Consider the following 24,163-nt stretch of genomic DNA (forward strand, 5'->3'; position numbering starts at 1 on the left):
CAAATCACTCTGAGTTATTAAACATGGAAATTTAATACAAGAAATTAATTATACAGAAAAAGCTGAGTATCTAAGAAATGGTCAAGTAGCCTAGAGATTGACAATAGAAAGAAGAGGCTGGTCTTATGGGAGCCTTGGGTGGGTTCATCTGGCAAAAGCTAGAACTCCAACAGGCCTCAGTGGGACCCCTCCACCCTGGAGGAGCCACCAGTCTCCCACTGGCTGAACTCTGGCCAGAATTCCACTAGCACAAAAATGCATATTCCAGGTGATAGAGAGAAGAACCACAAAAGTTTAAGGAAGAAATCTAAAACCCAAAACACCCAAGACTGGCTCACATCCTAAGATGTAAATGTGAACTTTCCATTTTCCAGTAGCTGGAGCTAGTATATGGGGTCTAGGAGGCAAATCATAAGATAAATAAAGGCTCATCCTTTAGATCTAAGGTCACCATAACAAGGGAAAAACTCTCTTTCAGCTTGGAAGAAGAAACCACAGGAAAAATACTTCATTTTGTAGGTAGAAAAACCATAGAGTTGTTATTCAAAAGGAAGTATATGTTGAAAATACAGATTAATCAATTTAGGTAAATTAATTCCACAGCAATATGTTCAATACTATTACATATACATTGGCAGAGGTTCCTGGATAATGCAACTATGGGATTCTGGAGTCCTCTAGCTCTTCGTGGGTGTGCTGAATTAATTTTGTCCCAGGTGGGCCTGTACATGTATGGCAATGCCTACAATATGTTATGATGGACATTGTGGGTCTTGTGATTCATGTTTAGCAGCAGTCATGCTGTAGGAAGTTAAAGGAATGTTCTAGTAATAAGATGGTGCACATACAGGAACATTTGAGAGCTTTGCCTCATGGATTTCTAATAGAACACAGGCAGGCAATGAAGGGCTACATTCAAACAGCCCAACAATAAATGGGAGCCAACATGAGTCCAGATGAATCTTACAAGTGAGCCTCCCAAAGTCTTGCATTTAAAATGATGCTGGAGATGTAGCTGACTGGTTGACCATGTGGTTGGCATGCATGAGGATCTCAGTTCAGTCCCCTGCACCAAAAACAACTCCCACCACCAAAGGGTGCCAATACACAAAAGATGGAAAATGATTATGATGCAGAGGCACACAGAAAATGTATTGCCAAAAGCTTATTTCCAAAAATTCTAAGGTTAAGATGTACACCTAACTACCTGGAATATGAGGTAAAAAAACAAGAAATGCCACAAACTGGAGATAGCGTTAAAAGGATTTCAAGAAGACAGAAACATGAACCATAGCTGAGGGAGGTGGATTTAGGGGTGGGTATATAGAATTTTGGAGAGGTATCCTTGCTGCTTCTACATGGTTTTGACCCAAAGAGATAGGGAAAGATAATGCCCGAAAAAAGGCACAGTGAAAGTGAAGGGACAATATCTCTAAAGCAGGTTCTTGAGCAGCTATATTAGGTGGTCATTTATTGAAGCAAAGGGTGCAGAAAGGAAAGGAGGATAAAAAAGGATGTTAAGATGATACTCCGGGTCTTTTGCAATCCATGGTTGGGTAAATCTTCAATGAAACTGTTAAGAAAATTTTAAATATTTGGGATATGTTTAAAATATTTTAAGGCAGGTGTGTTAGATGATTATCCCACTCTATTTAATATTAGAAGCAGGATGCTGGGTGTCTTAGTCACTTCCTCATTGCTGAGACACAATACTCACCACCCACAACTTAAAGAAGGAAAAGTTTATTTTAGCTCACAGTTTGTAGAGGTTTCAGTTCATGGTCTGCTGGCTCCAAGGCAGGGCAGCACAGCAGAGGGGTATGGCGAAGGAACGCAGTTCACATCCTGTCAGTCAGGAAGCTGTGAGCAGAGGAAGGAGGCAGGGAGGAAGATACACCCTTCCAGATACCGTTCCCAGGGACCTGCCTCTTCTGACCATACCCTACCTCTTAACATAAAGCCAGCTTTAGTGCCTCCATAATTCAACCACCTTCCACCAGCCCCATCTTTGAGTGCATGAGGATTTTCGGGGGAGGGGGGGTGATATCCAGATATGAACCATAACACTGGGCAGAAGGGCCACAGCCCAGCTGCCCAGGGACAAATGGCAAGCTCAGAGCCAATGCTCCAGTCCGTTGTCCTGTACTGTCCAGCCTGGGCATGAACAATTACTTCACACTCCATCCAGCTTTGAAGAGAATATGCAGTAGGAGGTATTAACAAGCAATTTTTCCTTGTAATGAAAGGGAGGCAAAGAGTACATTACTAGTTTCAAGTTAAAATAATGGAGCATAAAAATGTTTCACCTGATGAAATTATTTCTCCTTATGAAATAATTTCATGCTCTAAGATTTTGCTGCCAACAAGATCATTTGGTTAGTATATCAGCCTACTAACAAATATATCCCAATTTCAACAATCTGACCACTTAAAAAAAGCATGCATGAGAAAGAAATTCATTCAGCTGACATTCATTCAACTGGAATTCTAATTTCAGATCTTCATGGCCTCACTAAATATTTCTCATAGTATTTATGATTTAGCGCTTATATTGACAACAATAAAATGAAAATTATCAATTTCTTCTACAAGGTTGTCATGAAAAATTAACTGATAATTTGTTATCAAGCAAATATTTAAATACAAAAGCCTGTCATTGAAAATATTGTATATTCATTTGCTTCAGAACCCAATATATCTTTATTTTTGCAAGCATATATCATTTTATAATGATGAACATTAGGTAACTTAGTTCATAGTTAAAGACCAAATTTAATGAAAGAAGGCAATTTACTTTTTCTTTGCAGAAATACATACAAAAATAGCTGGCCTGTCACATTATTACCTAAAACATTATAAACGGGTTATGGAATGTAGTCATAAATGACAGAAAGTTTCACTTCCTCAGAAGAATCTCATATTTGTGGTCTAGAATAAGCCTGGGCTGACTCTTATTTTTTAAATAATTGGCTTCTTGTGGCATCAGGAGCTTTCAAAGTGAAAATAAGTGCCTCCCCCAACAGTGGTCCCTTCAGCCTGGTCCAAGTCCAGGGGAAGTGAGATACCCACCAACCTTGGTAAGGAGACTTGGATTCACAAGCTTTGGATTCTAATTTCAGCCCTGCCACAAATTTGCTCTGTGATTTGGATAAAGACCTGAAAAGGAGAATAATAACCTCAACTCATCTCACAGATGGAGAGCAATGAGTACATGTGAAAGTTCTTTGAGAAGTTAAAGGGCCAAATATCAATGTAGTATTATTTTTATAATGGTCTGAAATTAGTCAACATTTTGTTTCTGACTTCAAGCTTGAGAAAAATCTTCCCATGTCCTTTTCTACCTAATTTGAATAACAGACAATGCATCTCACTTTGATTTTTCTCCTACTTCAAGCATGTGACTTGAAGAAGCTTTTGTTGGCTATCTGAAAATTCTTGGAATTGAAAGAAGAAATCTGAATTCTGCTCCAAGTAAGGCTTGTGAAGATAGGAAGAACAGAAAACGTTGCTGGAACTTTCTTGTTTTCCAAGAGAACACTAAGCAGGATCAAAAACAAAGATAACTACAACTGCAAAACCAGTTAAGACTCCTGCAGGGAATTATGTTTAGTTTAAAATTGGAAGACAAACAAGATGGTGGTAGTACATCCATGTAATCCCAGCTCTATGGGAAACTGAGCCACAAGGATCACAAATTCAAGCCCAGCTTGGGCAATTTGGTAAGACCCTGTCTCAAAAAAAGGGATGGGGGGTAGGGATGTAGTTCAGTGTGAAGGCCCTGGGCTCAATCTCCAATGCTGCAAAACAGAAAAGAAAATTGGATAACAGCAAGGGGTAGCTTGATGCTACCTAAAGCTAATCCAGAAGCAGAGTTACACATCTTGAAGTAGAAATTATGCAGATTTTGTCCCGAGGGTAAGAGATGACATGTAAGGTTATGCCACCTTGGGGATTTGTCTCCAAGAAGTTTTCTTTGCCTAGAAGATTCCTTTCCTCCTGGTTTTGTTGTCCTTTTTTTTAAAGAAGTCTTTTTTACGGAGGTTTTCCCAGCCAATCCCAACACCCCACCCCAGATTCGGGCCAATATAAAAATGCCGAGCATCCTGCACTTACTTCATTGTCATAAGCATCAATCACCGGAATATCAATTCATTATTTTGACTGTTTGAATGTTTGTTATTCTCTTCCCCTCTCCCAATAAGGTCCAGGAGGAGAGAGAAAGGCTTGATCTCATAATGTCACCAGAGTGGAGCAGAATGCCCAGTTCAGAAGGGGCCCTCATTAAATATTTAGTGAAAGTGATAAAAGAAATATGATCTGAAAAGAACTCCAAAGCAGATTATCCCAGATCACAAATCATTTCTAAATAGGTGTATTTATGCAAATATACATAAAACCCTTAATTTACTGTTGCTTTGGGAGGACATATTGCAAAGGAAGGGAAACCATTAAATGGAGTTAGTAAATCAATTATATAATAGTAATTTAGGAGTAAGGAAACTATCTTGCACATTCTGAATAAGACTGGATTGTTTACAAGGTCCCAACTGCCCATGCCTGGACATTTTGCAGAAATGACATGAAAAGGGAAGGGGTGTTGCTTCTCTGGCTTGAAAGTGTGAGCTCATGATAGGAGATATCTGAGAGATTTTGTCTTGTGAACTGGTGTCATGTGATAGAACAGAGGGTACCATGAGGGAACTACTAAGTCCTTTCTCAAGCTATCAGGAAGCTCCCAGGGATACAGATAAAAAAGCAGCAGCTAGTTTTGCTATGTTCTATTTTTTCTGTTCTAAAAAGTTGACAAGTATGTCTAATTTAGCATTTACTCATGTGAGTATATATAAATCAGGAATTTTTTTTAAAAATATCATTAAAGCACCACAGCAAGGTAAAGCAGCTCAAGCACCACAGCAAAGTAAAGCAGTTAATGTTCTTAATTTTTATTAAAGTAATACTCAGAGACTATGTTTTGGATAAAAGTCAATCTGCTCCCACTATGATATTTTTTTCTTCTTGCATTCATCAATCAACACAATTTGCAATATTTAACAAAATGCACTGAGTTTTTCTATGGAACAAATAAATTCCATTTTCCTCACTAAGTGGCTTGAATTTATGAGTTTCTGGGAGCTAAATCTACCCTATTCATTTGTATGTTAGATAAAAAGAAAGAATAAAGATGCTGAGTAATGAAGACCAAGGCTTTTTTAGTGCCTTTAAAGATACAGGGTTAGATGGGTCAGGGATTTAGCTCAGTGGTTCTGCTGCCTGCTTTGCAAGCCCAAGGTCCAGAGTTTGATCCCTGGTACCAAAAAAAAAAAAAAAAAAAGATATAAAGTTTCTTTTCTTCCCTTCAAAAGATTGTACACAATAATTTACATTGCAAGTAAAAATGAATTAAGTGAAACTGAGAGGTCAGTGAATAAAAAGGTGCCAGTTTCTATAGAGGGGCTTTAATGGATGATGCTTTGGAACTATCAATTTGGAAAGAAAAAATTAAAAATCCATTCCATACTCATTTTGTAGAACTTATCTTTTTCTTTGTTTTCACAGAGCGTCTGGTCAATGTTTTATATCAGATATGTGTTTCTATTCAGTCCTAACAGTCTGAAAATAAATTCTAACCCCTTAAAGGCAGAGAGAAACAAAACAATTGAAATGCGGTTGTTTAGTAATTTCAAAATAACTATAAGCAGGGCATTTTCTCCTGTGTATCATCAGCCATACAATTCCCTCTACTTTTAAGATGGCTTCTACTACTGCTGGAAGAAATCTTTAAAAAAACAGATCCAAGGGGATCTTTTTTTGTTTGTTTTCTCAGTTTGATACTCAAAGTTCATCTCAAGTCATGAACTTCCCTTATCCCTGAGAATGTCTGAAATTCATAAATTTACTTTTGCTTTGGGAAAGCAAGAACAAGTTATGATGGAAGAGGAAACAAGCCATTTGATTCCCTCCGTGGAATCTCTGCTTACACCATTTAGAACTGTGCTTACTCACATGGAGAGGAGTAGATTTCTCTCTTTTATGGTGAGCATATAGCAGAGCTCCCTAAATACTGTATAGAAAATGTTCAATGTATATTCGGCAAAAAAGTGAATGGAATAATGATAGAATTTTCACCAGATTAAAGTAAATCTCTTCCATCTTATTATCTTACTACACTCTGAAAGTGTTGTGAATCAGGCCTTACAAATAGGGTTCAAGCCTCCCTTCAGGGAACTAGATGGTGGCACAAAGAAATGTCTGGCTTCAGGAGAGCTCAGAAAAAAGGGACCTGTGCTCAAGCCAACTTCACACCAAGTATCCTGAGTGACACTTAGAATGGCTTCTCCACGAGGAAAAGGCATTTTGTAGTGAGTGAAGTAAGGTATATCCAACAACAGAATTATTAAAAGTGCTTTCATCAAAGCTGGGAAAAACTTGTCTCAATTACCACCTCTCCAACCCTTCTTGGTCCATTTTTCTGTTAAGGAGATCTAGGATAGAAATATTTGCTTTTATCTGACCCACAGTTAATATGGGCCGTTTATGTCTTGATATTTTTCCTTTGTTTTTTCCTTTTTTCTCACGACGACTATAGAATTTTCCTTTTGGTATCTCTTCAAGGGGTCCTCCTGTGAAAGGGTGAGAGAATGATGGGCTATTTCGGATGCCTTAATAGAAGTGGCAAGCTCTTGGCTTTTCTATGGCATGGCTCCAAAGGGCTGCCTGGCTTTACCTCCCAGTAGTTGTACCTGTCTGCCAGTCAGGGCTCAAGGCAACTGCCATCTTCACTGTTTGCTAAGAGGCTTTCCGAGTGGTGACAGGAAAGGTAAACTCTTTTCCTTATGCTACACAGAGGCACAGACTTCCTTTAAAGTCAAACTTTGCAAACAAGAATAACCTTGAAAAAGACTCTTTCTGACACAGATCAATGCTTAGGAACATTGCCAACCACTTACAGCTTCCCTTTGACACTTCACAAATACGTTATTTATGTTCCAGGAGGAGCTTCCTTGCACCTCACAACTGAATCCCTGTTCTATGCTTCGGGTGCAGCGAGAGTTAGTATGATGAGCCGTAGGAGGAATGTGCGACCCCACATCTCTCCTCAGTCCACTCTGGTCACCTCAACAGAATACTTCCCTTCTTTTGTGCTACTTCTGTGGTGAGATGATATGAGTCTCTCCAAGGAATCCTTTACTTGTTCTGGAGGAACACTCTCCACATACCTAAAGGCAGACTTACGGGGAGGTGCCGACCCCCAAAGTCTAGGACGGCAGTGGGGCTGCACTAGCCTTTAATGGCCATCATCCATTTTTAATCAGAAAGATCGCCAGTGAGCTGGTAAGCGAATCCCAGTTCCAAGTCAATTTAAATAACATTCCTGAGGAAATCCAATCACTTAAAACGGAGACACCTACTGGAGGGAGAGCCCCCGCCTGTCTGGCGGGGAACAGAGCGACGGCTGAATTAATCACGCTCAAGGGGCTCCGGGGCTGAGCGTGCAGCGTTAACCCTGCCAGTTCCGAGGGGCACGAGGCGGGGAGAAAGACGCGGCCGGCCCGGCCAAGACGCTCAGGGCGGCTCCAGCCAGGCCGCCTCAGCCTTTCTGGGTGGCTCCGGATGCCCCGCGGCAGGCCTGGGCGGCGGGTGCGCTGGGCTAAGGTCAGACGCCCTGGAGGCTGCTCTGGCCGCAGGGAGTAGCCGCCTCCCGCAGCCTTGGCTCGCGTTGGGCTCCTCCTCCCGCCCGAGCGCGGCCAAGCGAGGACCGCTCGGGCCGCAGGTAGCTGGGGCGCGGGCGGCGGCGCGCGCGGGGCCCGAGGACGCGCGGACAGACGGGCCGCTTCGCCTCGCTTCTCAGACGCTTGCGGGGCTCTGCGCGGGCCATGTGGGGATCCGGGGTCACGGCCGAGGGCCTGTCGGTGGCGCCGGCTCCGCCGCCTCTGCTGCCGCTGCTGTTAGTGCTGGCGCTCGCGCTGGTGGCGCCCTCGCGGGGCAGCGGGAGCTGCGCGGAGCTGGCGTGCGGCGAGCGGGAGGGCTGCTGCGACTCGGCCAACACCACGGCGCTGCGCTGCTGCAAGCTGCCGCTGCACGCCTTTCTGGACAACGTGGGCTGGTTTGTCCGCAAGCTCTCGGGGCTGCTCATCCTGCTAGTGCTCTTCGCCATCGGCTACTTCCTGCAGCGCATCATCTGCCCCAGCCCACGCAGGTATCCGCGTGGGCAGGCGCGACCCGGGCAGGCACGACCCGCGCCTCGGGGGAGCTCTGGGCCGCCAAGGGGTACGGGGCCTTCCGACGACGACGACTCGCCCGTTCTGTTGCCCGACGAGGCGGCAGCCGGCTCGCAGGACTCACTGCTGGACAGTGGCGGCGGAAGACGCCTGGCCCCCGCCTGCGCCTCAGAGCACGAGCTGCGGGTGGTCTCTCCGGTCTTCCTGCAGCTGCCCAGCTACGAGGAGGTCAAGTACCTGCCGACCTATGAGGAGTCCATGCGGCTGCAGCAGCTGAGCCCCGGGGAGGTCGTGCTGCCTGTGTCGGTGCTTGGCCGCCCGAGAGGCGGCGGCTCCAGGGACCCCGACGCCAGCGAGGGTCGCTTCCCGCTCATCTGAGCGCCCGGGGCTTCTCGGGGACCATGCGGATGGTGCAGACGAGGCTGCAAGAGGCTGGCGAAGGCTGGTGTACCCGCGGCCGCCACCATCTGCCTTCAATCCCGCCTAGCGCGTCAGCATAACCTCCTGTCGCCCCGCGGCTGAGTTGGGGTCACCCCTCCCTCGTGCTCCCCCAGGATCTGAGGTTCCCTACATTTCATTTGGTTCAAGGAAACGCTGGGCACTCGCGGCAGGGGCAGCAGCAGCGAACGAGCCCCCACCGCCAACTTCGAAGGCCATCCCGCACTCTGCGTTGCCACCTTTTGTGTTCATTCGTAAGTGCCTGCTTCCCGAACCCAGAAGAACACGTGAGCCCTTGGTGCTTTGGCAGAAGAGCTGCATTCTTTAAGGCTGAGAAAGGAGCCCAGTTCCATTCCTTTCCCTTCGGCCTGGACAGTGCCTCCCAGGATGGAGGAGAACGAGAAGCCCTTGGGACAAGCTGTGATCTAGCTGTGACGAGCGACTGCTGCTCAAGGTCTGGTAGAGCTGCACTTGGATATGGTGGAATCCCTTTCTTGAGGAGAACTCCAAAAACCCTTCGGTGTCTTCCAGGCCAAGCCACTAGTCACAGCCAGTGGCTTACAATTAAACGGGGGTAGGATGGGGTGGGAGATACCCAAGATACATGATTTGTTACTGTACTTATTCAAGATACAGCAACTACTTCTATTAAAACCATATTCATAATATGGTACAGCTGGACTTATGATTTTTCAGTAACTGAGAAGGTATATATTTATTTGTCTTTTATTTTTATATTTTTCCATGTATTGAATGCAACTTGAGGGTATTTCAACACATTAATGACAACTGTCTTATCACTTTTTTAGGACATTAATAGGAAATTGCCCACATTACGTCATTATTGTTTAAACAAACTTTTGGGCATTGTTTCATTACAGGTGAAAAAAAAGCATGATAAAACCAGGAAACGTGGCATAAAAACATGAAGGGTATCTTATTTTCACTATTTGAGAATATATTTTATTTTTAGTACTGTGGCATAATATATAACTTTTTATAATAAGTATACATTATATAGCCGAAGTCTTAATTATAATTATTCATCACATAGTTATATGTAAAATATAACTGATACATATATGCCATTCCATGAAACATGACATCATGCACTTTCTCCTCCATTTTTCTTTTGGAATACATTCCACAACATGGTACAAAACATAAGAACTTGAGACTTGTAACTTTTGTTTAAAGCCATAGTTACACAGTCATGTGCTACAGAAGGATTCAGTCAACCTATCTGAAAAAAGCAAGTGTCATTAGTTCTACCGTTCCGTCATATGTTCTTAAAGCAAAAGGTAATAGAACTATTGAATGTATTGTGTATAGTGTACATATGCATATTGTCTATGTACAATATATACATTGAATAAGATGTGGTTACAACAGTTTATGATTAATGTGAAAGGAAAATATGGGAAAAACAAAATTTCTCTGGAGAAGGCCAAATATTAACATCAAAAAAGGTTATCCACATGGATCTCATAGATGGATCTAGAACATTGTTTATTCTTATGGTTTGAAGAAGTTGGACAATACCAAGAAATCTTAGAATATCTGTCTTGTATTAGAAGAAAACGATTTGATTAAATTTTTAAAGACTGACTGAAGAAGTCTGACAGTCTTGGGAAATTTTTAAATGCCTGAATTGTAATAAAATGGTTTACTTTAAACTTCTAAGAGTTGATGACCCTATCATTAAAGAAAAATCATTTGAAGTGTATGAAAACAAAAACATTAAAATCTTTCTCTGTGCAAATTTCATCAGATGTGAGTATATGGTAACATTGAAATATTTGTCATTTAAAAGTAATTTTAAGCTGTGAATTAAACTATCAGTTGAGAATAATCAAGCTTAATGAAATGTGGATATTTAAAAATCACATATATTGATGTAACTCAAATTTGGCAGATTTTTGTTGTGTATGGCTATCAATACTACTACCTACTATTCAAACACTAGAATGCTGCCATATTCTTTTAAATTATTTATTCATTGAGAGTACACTGTTTTAGATAGTTCTTAAAACTCATGTGTATCTGAACCTGCAACCTAAATATCCAAGTACCAATATATGAAGGCAAGCCTACATGTTATTATTGATGTCTTCAAGAAATTTACAACAAAATCCTATGTAAAATGCACTTAGGATATAGATCAAGTATTTTTCCCTTGTATCTTATGAAACATTTCTCTCCCTAAAATCTGGAATGTCTACACAGTGGTGATTATACTTTATACCAACCATGCAATAAGGTTCTACTGAATTTTAAAACTACAGTAAGTTTTTACTTGTTTCCTGCCCAGCCCATCAGCTTTTATCCACATTATTCAACAGAAATGAGTTTGACTCTACTGTGGATATTTTTTTCCTCACAGTGCACTGATTTACAATTTTATTCAAATTTATTCATTTTCTGAAAAAATCTTAACTATTTTTGTTAGTGATAAATGAACATGTCTCAGAGTAATACACACACACATAGCAGATCATGTTAACACAACCTATGTGTTCATAATGCTGGAATATTTAGATAGAAATACTTTTAAAGTACTAAGGGTAACATCTGGGTGTTGAGTCTTACAGATTCTACCTGGAGGTTATTATATAGCAATTGTATATGTTACTTAAAATAGAAAATCATTATTCTATTACTTAAGTTCATGATGAGATGCTGATTCTACCTATATTTAATATTCTTTATATATTTGAGAATATATGTGTTCTCCAACCATATAGAAAAACATTAAATTATGGCCTAGAATATTAGTGAAATGACTGGAAAATAAATTTAACTTTAGGGTATGTCTTAACCAAACCCACATGGGGGCGCCATCTTCTCCAGTACAGAGTCTCTTCTGATTTTCAATTATCAAAATAACTCAAATAGTGAAACATTTCAAGCATACTTTATTTTCACTGACTTCTTATGAGGAGGAAAATAATGGTCCTGGATATGGTAACCCATCTGGAAGGTGAGAAACATGATTGATTTTCTAAATTTATGTGCTAGGTATAAAACATGTACATATGTGTATAAATGTGTGTATAATCACTTGTTGCTTAAAAGCAATTTGTTATGGGTGTTCAATATCATAAAGGAGAAATATCTTCTTGAGATATAATGAATTTTAAGAGGTCATTAATTGCCATTCTACAAATGTGAGTTGCTTTAACCAGGGAAAATGGCATCGGCAATTATTCCAGAGGGCATGAAGTGTGCTATATAAGGAAAACAAGATTCAATTGTAAAGACCAAAGGGAATATTAAAGAAATGGCCTCACTTAGCAGTTTAAAAGGCAATATGCTAAGTACCTTAATGTTGTACTTTTATGTATACAGTTTCTCTCAAGTGGAATTAATAAAGGAAAATTCAGAACTGAAACTGATGTTATAAACACAAATATGATGTTCAGATTTATATAGTATTCCACATACACTTTTATAAAAATTTCATTGATTGTAAAAAATTTGGATTTCCAGGTTGAGAGAAACAGTATGTGTTGAGTTTTATTTTGAGCAACAAGATCTAACCATCTTTCCACATGAGTGTCATAAACCAATCAATAATAGAATATTTGACAAGTTTATATCTGATCTTATGGTTTACAATATGCTTTTTCATTCTATTCATCCATTGGTGAAAAGCTAGTAACTAGTAGACTAAGGGAAAGTATTTTATCAATCAAAGAATAACTCAACAGTCAGCTACAATATGGTTAATACATGGAAAGTATTCCTTTTAAAAAGTTTGCATTAGTGACACAGTGAGACCCAGTCTCGAAATAAGCAATTTTTAAAAGGGCTGGGGATGTAGCCCAGTGCAAAGGCCCTAGATTACTTCAATCCCCAGTACTAAAAAAAACAAATACCATGTAAATCAATACTTTAGTTATACTTAAATACATATAAAATTAATTTTATTTATTTGCTTTTGCCTACAGAATTCACTTGTAATTTTATGGGGGAGTACTTGTACTTGACACCTAACTAAACAGTGCTACTTTTTTCCCTCTTCAACATCATAGTAAAATATTTTCATTGTTTTGATATCTTCAAGTTGTTATATTCTTTATGTGTGGTTCTTATCCTGCTTTAGATTTCCAGTAGAAGTTTTTCTTCAGAAACGTATCTCTTAGAACCCACGTTACTCATTGCTATGATTTATTATCACTCTGGTTATTGCTTCACCCTTTGCACAGAATTTCTTCTTTTAGTAAATCAGTATTTTCCAAAGTATTTCCTTTGATTTCTACTTGTATCTGACTCCTGTAGCTTTTCCATTTTGAGCCAGATATGTTTTTGTTGTGTAGATATCAAAGGACTACACACTTTTTCCCTCTGCTTTTAATCTATAAAACTTGCCTCTGTAATTCTAGATAAAGGGTCAAATATTTGCATCTCTCTAATGAGAATCTTACTTTTTTCTAGATCTCAAACACAAATCCTGACTTACTACTACCTTTTTGTTGTTCTGCTTCATCTAGATTTTCCTAAAGGATTGTCAGTACTGCTATCTTTCCCCAAGGATGTGTCTTCTGCTATATATTAAGGCAAAGTATTGAATTATTGTATTTTAGTAGTGACAGGGACTTTTTTTCTTTTTGGCTTCCAAAAATCAAGCACATTATTTCTTCATGGGCTGCTATATCTTTCTGCTTGATTTGTCTCACAGTCATCTTTGTGGTTTCTTCTGTGGGTGTCATTTTATGAGTAATGGTTAACTGGTTTCTCCTCATCCTTACATACGTTCTATTTGTTGTACCAGATAAAATATCAAATCCTTCTACCTTTGTAGGAAAGACTTTAGCCTTTAGACCTCAAAGATAACTTGATTTGAGATGGATTGCTGTCTTTTACATGTTTATGGATGTTCTGTGTGGGCTTCATTTCGGCATCCTTTACATACGGTATCTCTTTTAGGGTAGACTAGAAGACATCTGTAACTTTATCTTTTTTTTTTTCAGCCTCCAGATGACCTTGAAGTTATACTGCCTTGAACACACACTATAATAAGAGTTTACCTAAAGCACTGTCAATAGTTTTATCTTCTGCCTCTGTTGGCTACATTTGTTTCATCAGAACATTCCAAATTTACACCTGTTTTTTGTGTGTGAATTTTCTTTTCTGTATTAACCAAAGATGTTAATAGATCAAAATTAATTTTTATTTTTCTAAGTTGTAAAAGTATCTTTTCTTCATTTATAGATTTGTTTTTGATACAGAGTCTTCTTTCATTTGCAGTCCATCTCAATGTGCATAATCTCTATTAAACTAGCCATAGTATCAGGTTTCTCCATGATATTGCACTCACTATCTTTTGTTCCATAGTTCCATCTTCCAAGTTTTTCTCTTGGAAGGTCTTTGCATTATTCTTTTCATCTATATTTGAACCTTTTCTGTTGACGGAAAGCAACTGAGACTTGCAGTTTTCTATCAGTTCTGTATTTGTGTCTGGGACAGAGAGACATTCTCTGACTTAGCTTTTGTTGGGAATTCAGTTTATATTTCTTTATATTCCTTTCTACCCATTATCTCTTTGACTAGGAAAATGCTTATATTATAAAGAAATCTTTAAAAAATTTTTGTTCTGTATTTTAAGGCACATCTTTTTTTTTTTTTTTTTTTTGACTAACAATATCTTGCATGCTCTTTGGCCATGTGTCTCCAGTTTCATAGACATTAATTCGGGATCCATATTCACAAGCATTATAAGTTTTCTCCTGATCCACCTTTATTTTTGTTTGCTGAATCAAATACACTAGTTAGCTTTCCAAACATTGCTTTTATTTGGGTTTGCATCCCATGATGTCTTCAACTCCTCTTTTCTTTTTTTCTTGATGGCTTCAATAAATTACTGATGAATCTTGCTTAGCTCAGGGCTTTAAAAAAAAAGTACCATATATGGTTTTGCACAGTTTCTTTTGACTAAAAACTTACACAGTCAAATCTGAACACTGATAGAACATAAGAACTCTGGTCTAAATTTTTCCTAGTATTTGGCTTTCTTGAGTAGTAGTTTTTTTTGGTACCAGGGAACAAACTTGGGTCCTTTCGCTTTCGAGGCAGGCGGCGGAACCACTGAGCTAAATCCCTGGCCTCTTGAGTAGTAGTTTACATATCTTTTATAATAGATGTCTTAGGCAACTATTTTTCCTGTTTTTAGAACTTGGAGTTTCTAATAAACATTAGAATGTGTGCTAGATCTTCTACTAGATATACCTTAGAAGTTTTCATGAGTTTCCTGATGCTGGTGGATTTTCTCCAGATCCACTTCTCCACTTCGAAATTGTCATATGGTTCTTTACACCTGTCAAGTCTTGTCCTTGGTTTCCCTTTTCTTTATCTTTGTCTGTTGGTGCTTGCCATGTCTTTTATGGGTTCAGTATTTCTCAAAGAACTTCTCAGAAGTTTCTTGATTGCTTTCAAAGATTCAGTTGACTTATATCTTCCTGGGAGCTGTCCTGAGTTTCTTGTTGATTGTCTTATCTTCTGGGTCTGCAGTTTGCTGTGGAGTTTTCATTAAATTCCTTGGTTCTTACTGGTCTTCCACAGATTGTCTTTTCTGTAGCTATTTTAAACAGTTTCTTGATACCTATGAGGTGTTCACTTTTTCCACATTTCTATTTGGTATATCTGATGTTCTTGTTAACTATTTTGCCTATATTGCTTGCTTTGGTATTTTTATAAGCTTTTTGATTCCTATTGCTTGTTCCTGATTATATTTTCCTCACCTGTCCCAAACATCTCCTGATATTGTTCACTACCAGTTCTGGTTTGTGCTTTGGAGTGTTCCCGTCTATGTACATTATCACCATTTATTTATTCCCTTTACTCTCTTGGTATTTGTGAGCACTCTTATAGCTACCAGATCTTCCATGGGTTCTAATTTTATCTTAGGCTTTCTCAGCAACCTCTTGATGCCTGTTAGATTTTCTTCCATTACTAGACTCTGTTCTAGCGTGTTCTTAAACTTTCTGTGGACATTCTTACCATTTATTTGTTCCTCTGGTTCTTTCAATGTTTATGTGAGCTCTCTGATACCTGCCAGGTCTTCTCTGGGTTCTAGTTTTATTTTAGGCCTCCTCCGCTTTTGAAGATTCTTGAAATTTGTACTGGGCCAGTTTGTGCTCCGAAGTTCTCCTAAGATTTCTGTGGGCATCAGGACTATTTCTTTGTTCCTGTGTGGTTTTTGGTGATTATAGGAGGTCTGATACCAGACAGGTCTTCCACTGCTTCTACCTTTTCTTCAAGTGTTTTCAGCAGTATCTTGAGGAATGTTAGTTTCTACTGGTTCCACATTATACTTTGGAGTGCTTCTATGCTTTTTGTGTAAATCTAATTTTATTTTAGTAAATACCTGAATCCATTTATGATTAATGGTTTCATTAGTGAATCCCTGAAGTTTATATTTACTGTGTTTGAATTCTGGAAATTCACTTTGATAAGCTAAGTATTTGTAACTTGCTCTGATTTAACTTTTGGTAGCAACTTACATTTTAGCCTTTCTTCCAAAAAATAAAATATAGGCATGGATATGACTTTAGATATTTTGGTACATGCCATAGGGATGATACTTTTCTATCATGATGCCGATAACAATAATTTGATTCACTGAATGCTTACATGTGCCGAAGACTTATGCTAGGCATTTTACATCTATTATTTTATTAAAATTCATAGCATAAATAGATGAGGTATATTAATACCACTTTACAGATGAGAAAAGTACAACTTATAGAGGTTGAATAGTGCACCCAAGGTCACATAACTGATAAGCAGAAGATCCAGGAACCTAATTCAGCCTGTATAAATCCAAAGCTTGTGCTTTTAACCACCAAATGTCTCAATGAGCAATAAACTTAACCTTGCATATTATCTTATCATCAGATCTGTGGTTGTCGTTGTATATCATATTAGCATCATTTAAAATTTTTTCATAAAGTCGCTAATTTTTATTTGCTATTTATTACAAATATAGCAGAACCTCCAACGGTAATCTATAATGACTCCACATTATTTGTAGGATGGAGGTATGTTCAGTGGGTACAATCTGAAATTCTGGGGAGGAAAAAGACTCAGATACTGATTTTTCCATCTCATTCATCTAATTCCTTCAGTGCCAAATGTGTCTCCTTCCCAGTCTGACCTAGTTAACTTTAAAAACTGAAAAGCATTCCTTTGAAATAGCTGGTAAACATTGTTCAATATTTTAAAAAAGAAACAAGATAGGTTTTGTATACTCAGCATAAAAATAAGAACCATAAGTCTGGGGTATATCTAAGTGGTAGAGTACTTGCTTAGCATAGGCAAGGCCCTTGGGTTTGAGCCCCAAAATAAATTAATTTAATTAAAATGAGAACCACAGAGTTGAACATAACTAAAAACCCAGTGTCATGGGTGATATCAAAGCAAGGACAGGGCTGGGGATTTAGCTGTGGCACCGTGCCTGCCTCGAAAGCACAAGGTCTTGAGTTTGATCCTTGGTACTAGAAAAAAAAAAAAAAAGCAAGGACAAAACAGCACATTCTTAAGAGTTCTGTTTATATTTTTGTAAAACGATTTGATTGTTAAGACTTTATTCAGGTAGAATTTAAAGGTTAAAAAATCCACCTACAAATATACCAATTATTCCATCTGTTCATCCAATGGAATCTACCCATTTCTTTATTCATCCAGCCATTCTGTAATTTACAATGAAACAGATTTAAGGATGTTTTCAAAAAAATACATACAAAATAAGACCCCTCCCCCAAATCAAATAAAAAAGAGGGCAAAAGGAAAAACAGAAGGATATGGCTGTACCTTGGATATAAGCTTTGTAGCAAGAAATACAAAGAAGCCTATCAGTTAAAGGATTCACAATGTTTAGTAAGTAAAAACCAGACCAGTACCTTAAGAGAAGCAGAAATGAAGCTTTCTGTTACCAAGATCCGGGAGAAGGTTCTGTGGGTTCTCATAAAGACAACATTATAAGGTAAAGAATAACTTATAGGACCATCTGTACACTAAGTATGTTCCATAGGGCTTCTCAAAATTAGATCCTCAATATACGCCAATGGCATAACACTAATGCTTAGTATAAGGGAAGCAATTTTTCAAGACGTCTAAAGAATGTAGTTTAGGAACATCAACTCTGGATGCTTTGTCCTAATATTCTAGTATAGGTTTTATTCTGGTCACCTATAAATTGATACAGATGAATATATATATTTATTATATATATATACCTTGTAAATTATTCCATAATATTATTTCTCTCAGTTAAGTTATTAAAGTCATTTTGTTGCTTTTTAAAATTACAAATGTGATATTTGAATAGGCACTAGAGAAAATTCAGTTTTAAAATCCATCCTCTATCCCACTACAATGAGATATTCCAACAAATGTATATAACCTGTCTTTTTTGTTTAAATTTTCAATTACTCAAGTACTGATAATACACTTCCTTTAAAAAAAAAAAAAAAGGAAAGGTGTGAGGGAATGAAATACTTTACAACAAAGTCCCCTCTAATACTTCCATCCTTGCCTACTCTTCCAACGTGAGATTTAACTACTACGTAGTATCCTTTCAGAATTTTCTCTGAATGTTTTTTCCAGTAAATATATATAATTCTATTTTGCCCTGACAGTGTTTGTTTCTAGGCAATTTTATCAGGTGCAGCTTCACATAATCCATAATCCATATACAGAACAATTCCATTACCACAGCACTTTCTCCTGCCACCCTTTATAGCCTTCTACCCTTATCCATTCCCCTTCCCTTTCACTAGGCCTTAACCTCTGGCAACCACTAATCTGTTCTGTCTCTATATTTTGTCACTTCAAGAATGTTAAATAAATGGAATCATAGTGTGTAACCTTTTGAGACTGGCTTTTTTCACTTAGCATACTTCCCTAGAGATTAACCCAAGTTGTTGTGCATATCAATGGTTTTCTTTTTAGTACTGAATGGGGTTCCATTATACAAATGTGCCACAGGTGCCACAGTTTAACCATTCACTGCAAGATATTTTAGTTCTTGCTTTCAGTTCTTGGATGTTGTGAATTGAGGTACAATATTTGTGTACAGCTTTCTACATGAATATTTCTTTGAGGCAGCTGCTCAAGAGTGCAATTACAAGGTCATATAAGTTCATGTATACACTTTTTTTTGGAACCAGGGATAGAACTAAGGACTTTGTGCTTGCAAGGCAGGCAGTGGAACCACTGAGCTAAATTTCCAGCCCTCATGTATACACTTTGCAAGAAACTACCATACTCTTGTATAGTGACTGTATCTTTTTTATTCCCACCAGGAATATATGTGACCCAGTTTTTCTGCATTTTTTTTGTTAGCACTTGGTATTATTACTAGTTTTTATTTTAGTCATTTTGATCAGTGTGGTTTTAATTTGTATTTTCCCAAATGGCTAAGACACTGAGTATCTTTTTGTGGGCCTCTTTGTCATTTGTATATCCTCATTGGTAAAATATCTGTTGATTGATGTCTTTTGACCATTTGCTGATTGGATTGCTTGGCTTTTGCGGGGCGGGGGGGAGGTGCCGGGGATCAAATTCAAGTCCTTCTGCTTGCAAGGCAGGCGCGGTGCCACTGAGCTAAATCCCTGGCCCTTTTCTTTTCTTTTTTAAAGACAGGGTCTTACTGCATAATTCAGGCTAGCCTTGAACTCACTATGTAGTGAGTTCTGAGTGTCCCTGAACTCATGACAGTCCTCCTTCTTCAGCCTTCTCAGTGCTGGGATTATAGGTGCACTACTAGGCCCAGCTGCTTGTTTTTCACTGGTGAGATTTAATGGTTCTTGATGTACTGATGCAGATTGTCAGGTATGTGTTTTGGATATTTTCTCCCACTTGTAGTCATCTTTTAAAGGTCAGGTTTTGCTTTTATCAAAGTTATCACACACATATTTGAATAGGCAAATAGTTCTAGAAGATTTATTGTGAAAAATATTGCTATTGCATCTATTTTTCTCAATCTCTGGCGGAATCATTTTCAACTCTTTTTGTTTGTTTTTTGAGATAGGTTCTCACATGTAGTCCAGGCTGGCCTTGAACTCAAAGTGATCCTTCTGCCTCAGCCTCCCAAGTGCTGGGATTTATAAGTGTGCAGCACCATACCTGGCCAATTTTCAACTTTTAGCTAGCTGGCTGTTTGGTGTTACCAGCATATCTCTAAGTAACCTGTCTATTATTTCCTGTTGAGAAGGGCATTATCTATTGCCTTTCCACTATGAAGAATGAAGATTTAGCTTTTTTTTACCCTTCCTTTCATCCCCACCTCATGTATACACCCCTATTTTTACTCTAATTCTTCTACAAGTCCATAATCCCATATCCATAATTTATAATCCAAAACATTTTTTCATAACTGAACCCAACTTGAACCCATTTAACACCAAACCCCAAGAAAAGGTACTTCTAATCTTTATTCATACCACTTAGTGTAAATATTCATGTACTACATTATAGAAATATTTTGTTTTTTGCAGTGCCGAGTATTGAATTCAGGGTCTCACACATCCTAGGCAAGCACATTACTACCAAGCTATACCTCCAATCCCAAACAGAAATATTAATATATTTGATTAAGGACGAAACCTGTGACCTTGTTGGTTATATCCTGTAATAAATGGGGGATATGCATGAACTTATCAAAACATTGTGATATACACTGCATTTTTACACAGATTCGAGTTCTTTAACAGATTTGGCTCAGGGTTTTACATGTGGGATTATGGACCTGAACGTTATAATTTGGTTGTATAAACATTCAGTGATTACATTATTATGAATATGTTACTACATAAGTTTGTATTAACAGGTAAGCTATATTATGTATGATAATTACTATTAATGTCAAAACCATGCAGAATTCCTTTTAAAGATTAACTCATTTAAAATCAGTTATGGTCCCGAGTCGTGCGGAAGATGCCGAATCACCCCGCTGCAGACAGGCAGGTCAGCCCACGCCCTACCGAGGTCCCGGGTGGCACAGAACATGCTGAATCAGCCCACAGGACACAGGAAGGGCTGTGCATGCCCTACCAAGGTCCCGAGTCGCACAGAAGACACCGAATCAGCCCTCTGCAGACAGGCAGCCACCTGGTTCCACACTACAAAGACACAGAGGACAACAGACCACCAGACTAAGGTACTGAGTCCCCCTGCTCCCGGCCTAGAGGTAGGGGCTTCTGAGCCGTCGTCCCACTGCTCCTGGTCCAGAGGAAGGGGCTTTCCGGTCATCATCCCTCCCGCTGCTCCCAGCCCAGAGGAAAGGGCTTTTGGGCCACATTCTGTCCCGCTGCTCCTGGACCAGAGGAAGGGGCTTCCGGGCCACCATCCCTCCCACCGCTCCCGGCCCAGAGGGAGGGGCTTCTGAGCCACCATCCCACTGCTCCTGGTCCACAAAAAGGGGCTTCCAGGCCACCATCCCTCCGGCTGCTCCCAGACCACAGGAAAGGGCTTTTGGGCCACCATGCCTACCGCTGCTCCCGGCCCCTGTTCCACCTCACCCAGCTCAGAGGAGGTAATCCATACAGGTGCTAACAGCCCCCCGCCCCAGTAGAAATGAGAAAGCACGTAAATAAGTCTCAAAACCAGACTTCCAGATCACCTACAGCAACCCCAAAGGGAAATGAGATGGAACACTCTCATACTCAACCACCTGGACCCACTGAATTGGCAACCAAAAGGGATCTGGAAAAAATGAAATCAGAAATAATTTCTCAGATAACAGGAGAAATTGTGCCCCTAGTGCAAGACATGATTAATAAATCTAGAGAGGAGCTCAGGAACATGATGGAATCCCAACACAAGAAACAAATGGAATCCATAAAACAGATGCAAATAGATTTCCAGGACATGAAAAACTCCATTGAAAGTCTACACAGGAGAATGAGCCAATGTGAGGACAGAATTTCAGATATAGAAGATAAGATTGCAATTAGTGACCAGGAAAAGAAAAATTGCTTCAAAATTATAAGGGAACATGAGAAATCAATCCAACAGCTGCTACATGATGCAAAGAAGAATAACATAAGACTGATTGGGCTCAATGAAGAAACAGGAGAGAGTGGAGATGACATAAAAAATCTCTTCACAGAAAAAATGGCAGAAAACTTCCCAAGCAGGGGAAAAGAGCTTGACATACAGATAAGTGAGGCATATAGGACTCCAAATAGCCTTGATCAAAAAAAATCTACACATAGGCATATAATTGTTAAGATTCCAGAAACACAACAGAAGAACAAAGTTCTACAAGCAGTCAGAGAAAAGAAACAAATCACATACAAAGGAAAGCCCATCAGAATCACAGCAGACTTCTCAACACAAACCATCAAGGCAAGAAGAGCTTGGAGTGACATATTCCAAGCCCTCAAAGAAAACAGCCTCCAGCCCAGATTGATGTACCCTGCAAAACTATCTTTCAAAATGGATGGAGAAATAAGATACTTTCATGACAAAGAGCACCTTAGGAACTTCGTGAATACCAAACCAGCACTCCAAAGAATTTGACACAATAGCCTAGGAACAGACATTGAGGATCACAACCCCAGGAAGCAAAGCAGAATGAACCCATCTGGCATGACAAGAAATTAAATGTAAAGGGGGAGAACCCAACAAAAAGAAAAAGTCATGGCAATGACAAGTCAATACGTTTCAGTTATAACCATCAATGTTAATGGTCTCAATTCACCAATCAAAAAAATAGACTGGCAGAATGGGTCAAGAAGCAAAATCCAACAATATGCTGCATACAAGAAACACACTTAATTCAAAAGGAAACTCAGAGACTGAAAGTTAAAGGGTGGAAAACAATACTGCATGTGACAGGAACCCGAAAAAAAGCAGGAGTAGCTATCCTCTTGGCAGATCAAGTAGATTTCAAACTAACACTGATTAAGAGAGACGAAGAAGGACACTACATCCTTGTAAAGGGAACAATCCAAGAGGAAGAGATGACAATCATAAATATCTATGCACCAAACACTAGTGCACCCAACTATATAAAACAAATACTAACGGACATGAAAAGTCATATATGCACTAATACAATTGTAGTGGGGGACCTCAACAGCCCACTGTCACAAATAGATAGATCAACTGGACTAAAAATAAGTAATGAAATACTAGAACTCAATCAAACTCTTGAACAAATGAACTTAACAGATGTTTACAGAGTCTTCCACCCCACAAAATCAGAATACACATTCTTCTCAGCTGCACATGGGTCATTCTCCAAAGTAGACCACATACTCACACACAGAACATGTTTAAGTAAGTGCAAAGGAACTGAAGTTATCCCCTGTATATTATCAGACCATAGTGCTATGATATTGGAGATCCATAGCAAAAGAAACTCAACAAATTTCATAAACACGTGGAAATTGAACAACACACTTTTGAATAACCAATGGGTCACAGAGGAAATTAAAGAAATCAGCAGTTCCTTCAATTAAATGACAATGACAATACAAGATATCGGAATCTATGGGACACAATGAAAGCCGTCTTATGAGGGAAATTCATAGCAGTGAATACTCATATTAGGAAAACAGAATGAGCCCAATTAACCTGATGCTGAACCCCAAGCTTCTAGAAAAAGAAGAGCAGGACAACCCCAAAGCTCATACAAGGGAGGAAATTATAAAGATCAGAGGAGAAATCAATGCAATGGAGACTAAGAGAATGATACAAAAAAATCAATGAAGTCAAGAGTTGGTTCTTCGAAAGAGTCAACAAAATTGACAAACCTTTAGCCAACCTTGTCAGAAAAAGGAAAGAAAAGGCCCAAATCCATGCAATTAGGAATGAAAAGGGTGAAATTACAACAGACCCAGCAGAAATCCAGAGGATCATCAATACCTACTTCCATGACCTATATGCCAATAAGATGGACAACATAGAAGAAATGGACAGATTCCTAGATACATATGAATTACTAAAGTTGAACAAAGAAGACCTAAAAATTCTGAACAACCCAATATCAACCAATGAAATTGAAAATGTAATTAAAAACTTATCAACTAAGAAAAGCCCAGGCCCTGATGACTTCACCGCTGAATTCTACAAGACATTTAGAGAGGAACTGCTGCCACTACTGTTTAAACTCTTCAGTGAAATTGAAAGGGAAGCAATACTCCCAAATTCATTCCTGGAAGCAAGCATCACCTTGATCTCCAAAGCAGAGAAAGACCCAACTGAAAAAGAGAACTATAGGCCAATCTCACTAATGAACATAGATGCAAAAATCCTTCATAAGATAATGGCAAAAAGAATGCAGAAGATCATCAAGAAGATTATACACCCTGATCAAGTGGGATTCATCCCAGGGATGTAGGGATGGTTCAATATATGAAAATCAATCAATGTAATACACTATATCAGTAGAGCCAAGGACAAAAACCATATGATTATCTCCATAGATACAGAAAAAGCATTTGACAAAATCCAACATGCATTTATGATAAAAACTCTACAAAAAATTGGAATAGATG

General features: G+C 39.0%; 1 protein-coding gene across 1 annotated transcript; it reads left to right on the forward strand.

Moving 5' to 3' along the window:
• The first annotated feature begins 6,539 nt into the window (after positions 1-6,539).
• On the forward strand, positions 6,540-17,797 carry CUNH3orf80 (chromosome unknown C3orf80 homolog). The gene has a single exon (XM_087186443.1). It carries the CDS (start codon positions 7,875-7,877, stop codon positions 8,595-8,597), a length of 723 nt encoding a protein of 240 aa, XP_087042569.1. The 5' UTR covers positions 6,540-7,874; the 3' UTR covers positions 8,598-17,797.
• The last annotated feature ends 6,366 nt before the right edge of the window (positions 17,798-24,163 follow it).

The sequence above is a fragment of the Heterocephalus glaber genome, unplaced genomic scaffold (assembly GCF_053883595.1).
Source record: "Heterocephalus glaber isolate CG9 unplaced genomic scaffold, H.glaber_assembly_v1.0 deba00001504, whole genome shotgun sequence".
NCBI lineage: Eukaryota > Metazoa > Chordata > Mammalia > Rodentia > Bathyergidae > Heterocephalus > Heterocephalus glaber.